General features: G+C 41.8%; 1 protein-coding gene across 2 annotated transcripts in view; it reads left to right on the forward strand.

Moving 5' to 3' along the window:
• The window catches only part of CACNA1C (calcium voltage-gated channel subunit alpha1 C), a 607732-nt gene extending 606252 nt beyond the window's left edge, over positions 1 to 1480 (forward strand). For both annotated transcript variants that reach the window (XM_065403340.1, XM_065403334.1), the window contains exons 45-46: positions 560 to 886; positions 1184 to 1480. In XM_065403340.1, coding sequence (XP_065259412.1) covers positions 560 to 886; positions 1184 to 1480 — 624 coding nt within the window. The remainder of the gene's footprint in view (positions 1 to 559; positions 887 to 1183) is intronic.
• Positions 1481 to 10000: the final 8520 nt, after the last annotated feature.

Here is a 10000-nt window from a genome sequence, read left to right on the forward strand (position 1 = left end):
ACATGGCCTTAGTGTCGCTGGAGACCTAAATGAAATGAGTTGATAGTCTCAGTTCAGTTTCTAGAGTAGATATCACCAAAACACATCACCACAATTAGCAATACATGATCGTGGTGGTGGGATCAGAAGAGGGGTCAAAGATTAAAAGGATGTGGAAAATGAACTACCATGTCACCCTACGTCGGAAGTGATGGTCTCTCCGGAACAGGAATGAAGGCACTCTGGCAGGGTTATGTGGGAGAAGTTTGCACTGCTGCTAGCTATGCTGTACCTGTTCCATGGACAGAGGATGTCAGTCTCTAGAGCTTTGGACCCGGCACATTTCACCAGAACAAAATAATCCATTTTTAACGGAATCTTTGTAATATTTACAAAATGGATCAGCAGAAAACAGAACAGTGTTTTATTACCCACAGCTGTATTTCACAGAGGTCAATCCATCTAAGTTCCCAATTAGCATAAACCCATTCAAGCCATCCTTGTAGTCTTTCCTCACTGCCTAGTCATTCATGCTTCTAAGAGCTGGCTAGTACTGCATTCTTTCTCTCTCTGTCTGAAGGCACTAGCAGTGGCAGGGCTGAGTCCCCTGCTCCAGAGAAGCCATTCCCCAACAACGTTCTCCCCCCGGTTGTGTGCCACGCCCCCTGCCGTGCCCTGTAGCCGTGGCTGGCCACAGAAGACCATCCCGACTTTACGGCTTGATGGAGTGGAGTCCAGTGAGAAACTCAACAGTAGCTTCCCATCAATACACTGCAGCTCCTGGTACTCTGACAGCACCAGCTGCAGCAGCCCTCGGAGAGCCAGGCCGGTCTCCCTCACCGTCCCCAGCCAGACTGGAGGGAGCAGCAGGCAGTTCCATGGCAGCGCTGGCAGCCTTGTCGAAGCGGTAAGTCAACAAAGTCACAGCGGCATGGGAATGACTGCAGCAGCAACTAGAAAGGAGTCATCTTTAGGGCTGCTGTAAGAGGATAGGTATTAGTAGTGCAGACAGCAGTGCTGGGCTTTGGTAGCCATTTCCAATCAGTGCTTGGTGGCGTGAGTAGGAGGAGAGAGAGGTTTGGTTGGGAAAAGGGAATGGCCAGGCAGGAGCTTGGATGGTGGATGGAAGGGTGATGGGACTGATGATGCTAGTGCTAATTTGTATCTTTGTGTTCTGTCTCTGGTTTCCCACTTGCTTTTGAAGGTCTTGATTTCAGAAGGACTGATGCAGTTTGCGCAAGATCCAAAGTTCATTGAGGTCACAACCCAAGAGCTAGCAGATGCCTGTGACATGACAATAGAAGAGATGGAAAATGCAGCAGACAACATACTCAATGGTAACAGCAAGCAAAGCCCCAATGGCAACCTCTTGCCTTTTGTTAACTGCAGGAACCCAGGGCAGGACAGTGCAGGAGAGGAAGAGGAAGAGGTGCAGAACCCGGATTGTAGAAAAAGTCAGGAGGAGCTCCAGGACAGCAGGATTTATGTCAGCAGCCTGTAGTTGCCAGGGCTGAAGCGATGCTGGTTTTTTATTTGTTTCAATGTTCCTAATGGGTTTGTTTCAGAAGTGCCTCACTGTTCTCGTGACCTGGAGTAACCGGAACAGCGTTCTTCATTCATTTCTGTTGGGACGAGTCGCAGAGTTGGGTGGTGTAAGAGAGCTTTTCAGGAGCGAATACAACCCCAGCATGTGTCCATGAGGAGGAGGAAGAGGTGGAGGAGGAGAGCCAGCTCCCGCTTGTTCTCAGTCGCTGCACAAGGAACGATGGCTGCTTCCTGAATGCAAAGGAGAACCTCAGCTTCCGGTGGATGGCCTAGCCAAAAGGACCCTGCATCAAACGGGTGTCTTTCAACTTTGCTTGTAAAAATCATTTTGCACATATTCTGTATGAGCCTCACCGTCTCCATAAAGCCAAGGCCCTTTTGATTTGGAATAGAATGATGGACTTCTTCTGCTGTGGATTCCAGTACCTTGTTGGGGAGGAGGAAGCAGAAGAAGCCTTAGGGGACATGAGAGGCAAATGGCAACACTGCAGGAAGGCTTGTTGACAGAAAATGCAGAGACTCCCAGGCAGTGGTCTCTGCCAACCAATCAGAGCTCAGGCAGTCACTTCTGCCAACCAATCAGAGCTCAGGTAGCCATGTCTGCCAACCAATCAGAGCTCAGACAGCCAGCTGTGCCAACCAGTGGGAGAGCAGGTAGCAGGCTCTGTCAAGCAGAGCTGAGGCAACCTGCCCTTTTCTAAGTGAGGTGGTGATGGGCTTATGTAGATCTCTCTTTGTTTTTGCAGTTTGATATTTTCTTGAAAGCATGTTCCAATTTTTATTTTGAATATTTTTGTTTTGTTTTGGAGGGAGAGGGGAGAAAGGCGTGTTTACAAAATTTTGTAACCACCTACCCTTTTTGTTTTGTTCTGTCTTCACCTTTGCAAATGTTAAATTGGTTTGATTACATGGTATTATTTAAACTATTTTTTCTCCATTGAAATTCGGTAGAAGCTATAATGATAGAAGAGTTTTATCAACCATTATGTACACCAAGAATTTGTAATTTAATTTGATAGTAATTGAAATCTCCTTTTTTTTGTTGTTGTTTTATAATTTAAAGATAGTAGGCAATGCACTTGATATAGTCTTGCACATTTGAGTGATTGATTTGGATTCTTTTTAGTGCTAGGTATTTTTGTGAGTGAGTGAGTGTGTGAGCGGCACTGAGTGAGCGTGTGTGTGTGTGTATAAGTGCAGACAGTTCTCCACTTCCTGGTTTTACCTTCAGGAGATCTGTATCTGGGGCCATTTGAATGCAAAAACAAACCACTGTCTCTGCTTTTGAAAGGGGAATCAGTAACTCTTTGCATTTTCTGTTCCACAAGATATGCAAAAACAATGCAATAATATTAATTTTAAAATACAATTGTGAGTTGTGTTGGCATTAAAACTGTATAGAAACAAAATTAAGGGGAAAAACAAACAAAAGTGAGAAGGAGTTATGCTTCAATATATTCCGTGTGATGTTTTATTGCATTGATAATGTTTCTGTTGAAGAAACCGTAATACTTGAATTCAGGTCAGTTTCAGTATTTTTCAAATATTTTTTTAAAATGAATTGCAATTGTGCCAAGCGAATATAATGAATTGAATTAAGTTTGTTTTAAAAGATCACTTCTTGTATATTTTGCTGCATGTAAAGTAAATCATTTCGTATTTGGAGTGTGCCAAGCTTTACCTTTGAACTTTTAAGTGCTTTTCTACGTGTGGTTGGGGAAATGGGTACTAAATATTTTTTTTCATTTTTTAATTTGTACAATGAACAAAGTGTACCTAGTGTAAGTAACTAGTCTGCAATCCACTGACAGGTTGAACGTTACTGATTTTGCATATCTTGTGTTCACTTTCCTTTTTCCTCACTCCCTTAAACATGCACAATTAATTTCTGAGTAGAGTATCTTGCTTCCTGAAACCAGGACATTTTATCCAGTCTTCATCCTCTTCCCTGTGCTCAGATTCTCTCAATATTTCTTCTCACTAGGGTGGCTAAATCCATATGCCAAGCTGATCTGGTACGATTTCTAGGAACTCAGCTGGCACCAGCAACTCAGGGGGGATGGGATTATAATATATAATTTCACATTTCTTTCACTGAATCTCTAACTCTTGGTCATCAATAATAGAGTTTCCTGGGGTACATGACAGGCAAATGCAAGAGGCAGAGTCATTATCTAGGGGAAATAATCTAGCTCTGCCCTTGACTGATATTCCAGTAAAAATAACAGGAGTACTTGTGGCACCTTAGAGACTAACAAATTTATTAGTTTATTAATTTATTTATTAGTCTCTAAGGTGCCACAAGTACTCCTGTTATTTTTGCGGATACAGACTAACACGGCTGCTACTCTGAAACCTGATATTCCAGTGTTACTCAAGAGAATTGCTCTGGTACTGCTCTCAGCTGGAGACACAGAGGGTTAGTGACATGAGCCCATATTTTGCTCTCCAATGTGCAATCTCATCATTCTCTTCGTACTTGAGTTTATGGGCCAGGTTCTGGGCCTCAGTCATACCACTTTAAATCTGGCATAACTCCACTGAAGTCAATGGCACTATGTCTCCCGCCCATCTCAATCTTGTTATTGAATCTGAACTTCCTCTTGTCCCTCCTCTGCCTGGCACTTGTCTCTTACTAGTGACAAACCAGAAGAGAAATATGTAGATCTTATGCAACTTGCTGGGTTTTCCTTGGAAATGGATTCTTCATTTGAAACCACTTGAAAAACTACATCATGTGGAATCTTGGCTGTCTATGTCTAAAACTCTCACAAGTTTTGCTCCATTTTCCAGATGGATCCCAGAGTTGCAGATCCATACTGAATAAAGAAGAATGATCTGATTCAGGAAAATCAGAACCAAACTTTCATCCAAAACTTGAGCTTATTCTGAGATCTGAAAATGTTAAGTTTATTATGTCTATTGTTTATATTTTCATTTACCTCTGGACTTTCCTGCTTTTGAATGGGGCCTAAAGAAGAAACAACAAAGGGATATTTTTGGTGGTATTGTATTCCCAGTGGTATTATCAAGTGGCCAGCAGCACTTCAATATGTCCTGGATATCTTACAAGGAAAAGCCTCTTCTCAAGAGATTTTTATTGAACCAAAGAAGCTTGCATCAGTTTAGCTACACATTGGGGGAGGGGGGAGTCAAAGTCTTGAAATCCAGGACTTACCTAGGCAAAATTATGCATAGACATCGATGAGCCCAGTGCTGAGCATTTTTACTTGTTCTTTACTGAAACAAACTCTCATGGAGTTTTGCCTGTGACTTGCATATGGATTCAGGATTTTATTTCTGGATACTTATCTGATCCAAATCAAACCTCCAAACCTTTTGAAGGTTCTCCATTTTTAGTGTTGTGATGCATAGGTCCAGTGCTATTGAAAATGAAATAGCCCCACTGCTAATCACCTATTTCTGAGAGGAAGTCAGGTGGCAGAGTCTCCCTAACTCATTCTCTTTTACTGAATAGTTCATTTGATGCACATTTAGTGGTCACATTTGTTGGTGCTCATCACCTCTGAAGAACAAGCTACTAATCTGTAGTAGTCTTTACTGAAGTCAGTGGGAGCTCTGGATGCTCAGCAGGTGCCCATTTCCTCTTAGGATTTGGCCTCAGGCTAGAGGATGAAGCTTACATCATCTACATCCTTCTGTGAAAACTCCTATTCCCTCAGTGATCACACCCTGCAGAGGGCTGGAGAAACCCCATCTCTCTACTGAACAGTCCTCTACATCCTACTGATTTAAATGCTTGTGCAGAGAGGACAATGCAGATGAAGATGATATTTATAATTTGGGAGTGGTACAAAAATCAGAACTTGCTGATGCCAGCTGTGCTAATTTCACTCTCTTTGGAAGATGGCAATTCATTTAGGTACTTTCTGACATACAGATTGCAATAGGCCTGAGCAAAGAGCTACTGCCTCCTTCAAGTGGGGCAGGGTCCGGGCCATGGTGGGGAGGAGAGGGCAGGTTTAGTTCCCTGGCGTGTCTTTCCTTTCCCTGTGTATTGGAGCAAATGTCAGGTACAGTCACTGCGCTGTGGATGGAAACATTGAAGAAGTGAATGATTGAGGAGTTTTGTGTAAGGAAAAAGAAAGGAGGAAATAGTCTTATCTTCATCATTTGAGTGTGGTTGATCTGCAGCTTGCTAACAGTACACTGCAGACTAAAGACATTTCTTACAAAACAACATACCTGCTGTCTCATCACCCCTGGTCATTACTCCAGGCAGCACCAGGCCAGTCACACTGGATGCATTTCTTTTTTCTTCCTTATTCTGTATGGCTGCCATGATGGAAAAAGTGGGACTGATGATTCAGAGCTGGAGTTTCCTTATCCACAGACCTTTTCTGCATCATCTGCCTCTTCAGCTGGACATATGAATGATGATGATGATGTAGATGCTGCTGCTACTGTGAGGGGTTCAACCTGTTTCATTCCCCTGCCCGACCACACCCCAGTCTGGAGGGACAGCTGAAGGAGCGCCATGTACAGAATCGCATCTATTTCTGCTTTGTTTTGTGACTCAAAACCCTGCCCCTTCGATGGCTATGACAACAACAACAACAAAAGGGCAAATGCATTTTTTTACATTTCTTGATAATTTTCAAAGCAATGTATCATTGCTTTCTTTAGACTGATGCCAATATAACAGTTGTATGGGTCTCAGCCAGGCTCCTGTGTCTTTTCTGACTGCTAGTTTCAGATTGCTGTGTGAAATGTATGCATGTTTGCACACAGACACAATCCCACAAGGTGACAGACTCACAAGCCAGCCAGATTGCTAACATGCTTTTTACATGCAGTTGGAGGCCTCTTGCTTCTTACATATATATGAAAAAACTAATCAGCAAACCAGAGAATATTCTTTAATGAAGCAGCCATATTTGGATAGAACTGAATAATATAATATATATCCACAATACAGCCTTGACTGTCCAAGTGTCATGTGGGACACTGAGTAAGAAGTTTGGAAATCAAGGGATTTTAAAGCAATTAACATCTATCAAGGAACCTGAATCTACTTCAGATAGTTGTGAGTTTTGATAGGTTCAGATAATCAAGATTGTAGTGCATATAAAGAAAATCATAATTCCAGTCAAAAGATCTAAATCACTTCTCACTAATGCCAGTGTAAACCAAGTATAATTCATTTGAAGCTAATGAGGTAATACTGATATCACACCGGTGTGAAATCAGAATCAGGCCCAGAAAATTTATTTTTTCTTCCTTTATTTTCTTCCCTGAAGGAGCCTGACTATAATTTTTGCATAAACCTGAGCTGCCTATGTTTTTCATTTTTATTTTAATGTCTGATTTTAGTTGGCTTTGTAAGATTAATTAAAAATGGGAATTAATTTATAAGCCCCGGGATCAAAACAGTTCTTATCAGAAGTCCAGTCCCAAGAAAGTCCCTCTGCTGCTGCTTTGTTTCTGAGGATCTTACAGTAAGAGCCCTGCTTCAGTGGGCCTGACATGGGGGCAGGTGAGAATGGCCGCACAGCAATGAAATGCGTGGTGCAGCACTAAAAACAGACGGGTCTCTAACTTAACATAAAGAGGTCTGTGGTATCACACTAGGATTAAAGTCTCTCCTGATATTAAATTCAGTGTCCTGTTCAAAGCCCCTATTCTCCCCACCTTGTAGAGACTTTGCTTATGATGAGCATAAAGAGAAGCCCCTCTTTAGAAGTGAACAGTCCTGTCTAAAGGGCTACTCGAAAAGTGCATCTTCAATAAGCAAACTGCTGTAGGCATTTATCTACTTCAGCATTACAAATGACTTCACGGGAGGCAAAAATCAATAGCCCACAATCTCGCCACATTCTCACACTGTTGCTTCTTTGTTCCATCTCACTCAGACAACCTGCTTTCATTGAAGTCCATCACATTCTCCAGCCACTGCTTTCACTTGGTCCAGGAGCAAACTGGCTGGGTCATAGGCCAAATGCTATGCCACAAACACAGACCAGGGCAGACATGCCTCCTTCCTAGAACAGATGCTCGCCCAACCTTCAAACAACCTCCTTCCTATGCAGTAACCTTCCCAACCATCTTCCCCTACTTAGTACAGAGCCCTCCCACCACTAGTCTTCTCATCTATATGATAAATGTCCTGAGTTGTCCAGCCAGGCAAAATGTAATCTATTTCCCAGAGAGAATCCGGGGCCAGTTTGCTCCTGGCTCAGTCAGTTAGACTAGTATTCAATACTCCTTAAAACCTCTCAATGCCATGACCTCTTGTGGAAGTGACACATGCAGGGGTGTCCAGTCCAGCTATGATCATTTGAATGGGGGAAGATCTCAAATAACTAAAAGTGAGATTTTGAATATCACATTACAAACTGCTGCATCACCCAAGAGAGAGACTTTTAAAACTGCCTTAACAAATGAATTCAAAATGAGGGAGTCTCCCTCCAAATGAGTGACACATGGCAACAACAAAGGAAAAGCCATTTGGGGGAGTGAAATCTGGCTGGAAGTGGCTGGAATCCAGCTTAATTCCAGAGGTGAAAACATAGTTTAGGGCCTGATCCTGTAGTACTTACTCAGGATAAATTCCCCTTGACTTCATTGATTAAAGACTGCAAGATCAGGACTTTACAAGGCAGAGGTGGGTATTTTCTTGCCTGCATCTGATTAATTTGGGGACTGATCCTGCAAGGTGCTAAGCACATGTATTTCCCATTGGCTTCTGTGGAAGATTTGGTTGCTCAGCATCTCTCAGGCTCAGCACTTGAACATCATTTCCTGCTCGGACCATCAGCTATAAATGTTGATAAATGTAGGTGTTTTGCCTTCATTTTAATTGCCCAATGCTGTTAAATGAACTGTCCTAGATATACGCCACCCCAGATGTAAGTCTCCTCTCCCACACTTCTCTCCACCCCAGATGTCCCTATCATCTTCACTGAAGCCCTTCCCAGTACTAGTTTACCACATCCCACAATTTTATACCCAGGTTTCATGAAACCACAGAAATGCTTTTGTAAATAATGCTGTACAGTTTGTAACTGTAAGTGTACGCCTGTCATCGGTGCCAGAGTCCGGCTTGCCCTCTCGCACGTTTTAAAAAATCAACGACGAAAAGTTAGAGCAAATGGCCCACAAGTGAGCGATAGGGTCATCTCTGTGTGGGACAAATGTATATTCCTGTAAGATTGCATTTTTATCTAAGGAATGATGTTATTTTAAAATTGCTAATAAATTTCTAAACAATGCCTAGATTGGTTTAGTATCTGTAAATTTTATCATAACTTCTTATACAAATCCATCCCCTTCTTTCAACAGTGTCCAAAAACAAGCCAAGTGCCTGCAAACCCTTATTCACTTGAATAGTCACATTGAAGTTAACGGGATTACTCATGTGATTTAAGAGTTCGCAGAATTGGGTCCTTGGTACTGACAAGACTATCCTGATAAATATCACCCTAGAAAATTCAGTTACATTTTATAGTAGAATGACCCTAATTACATTGTAGTTACTCTGTAATGTCTGACTATAAAGTGTAACCCATGTAGTTAACCTTCTGGCTATAGGATTTTGTGCTACATATATATCAAAATGTATAATTTTTGCATAATTACAATTAAATTAATACCTTAAGCATGAAACTAACAGGGTATTAAAAAGTAATTAAGAACAGGAGTACTTGTGGCACCTTAGAGACTAACAAATTTATTTGAGCATAAGCTTTCGTGGGCTACAGCCTACTTCATCGGATGCATGTAAATTTGTTAGTCTCTAAGGTGCCACAAGTACTCCTGTTCTTTTTGCGGATACAGACTAACACGGCTACTACTCTGAAATAAGTAATTAAGTCACCTATTTAGCTTACTGATTATATGAATTTGTGGCATAACTATCCTGCAATTTTTTTTTATAATTCCAGTGGAACAACACTGTAATTACAAACACAGTATAATAAACCATAGGTAATTACAGCCACTGTATTGCAAAGTGATTCAGAAAATTCTTCTCCAAAACAAATCAATGATTCTTCTTCAACTGTTTGTAAATAGCCTCTGATCTTGGTAACTAAATGTTGCAATTGGGGGGGTCTTCCAGTGCAGACCATAATCACTGGAATCTTTCATTGCAGCATGAGGCTATGAGGACGAGGTACAGAGACACAAGCCAAACTCACCACTGGCATAAGCTGATCTAATGTCATTGAATGTCATTGAAATGGAGTGGCATTTTCTTATCCAAGGACTAAATTTGGCCTTCAGTTAGAAACTTTCACCACAAAACCATGAGAAACTGCCTTGGTCTCAAATTCCATTACAACCCGAACATTCAGCTCAGATTTGTTGAAAAGTTTACTTATCTGCGACCCATTTCAGGATCAGGTGAGCCAGGTGATGGTTTTGTGTTGAAACCATGTGGAATGTGTGGTTTCGATGCAAAATCAGGTGAAACTCCGAGGTTTAGAATGTATTTGAATTTCAGGTTGAGGATGTG

Source organism: Emys orbicularis, chromosome 1 (genome assembly GCF_028017835.1).
Source record: "Emys orbicularis isolate rEmyOrb1 chromosome 1, rEmyOrb1.hap1, whole genome shotgun sequence".
Lineage (NCBI taxonomy): Eukaryota > Metazoa > Chordata > Testudines > Emydidae > Emys > Emys orbicularis.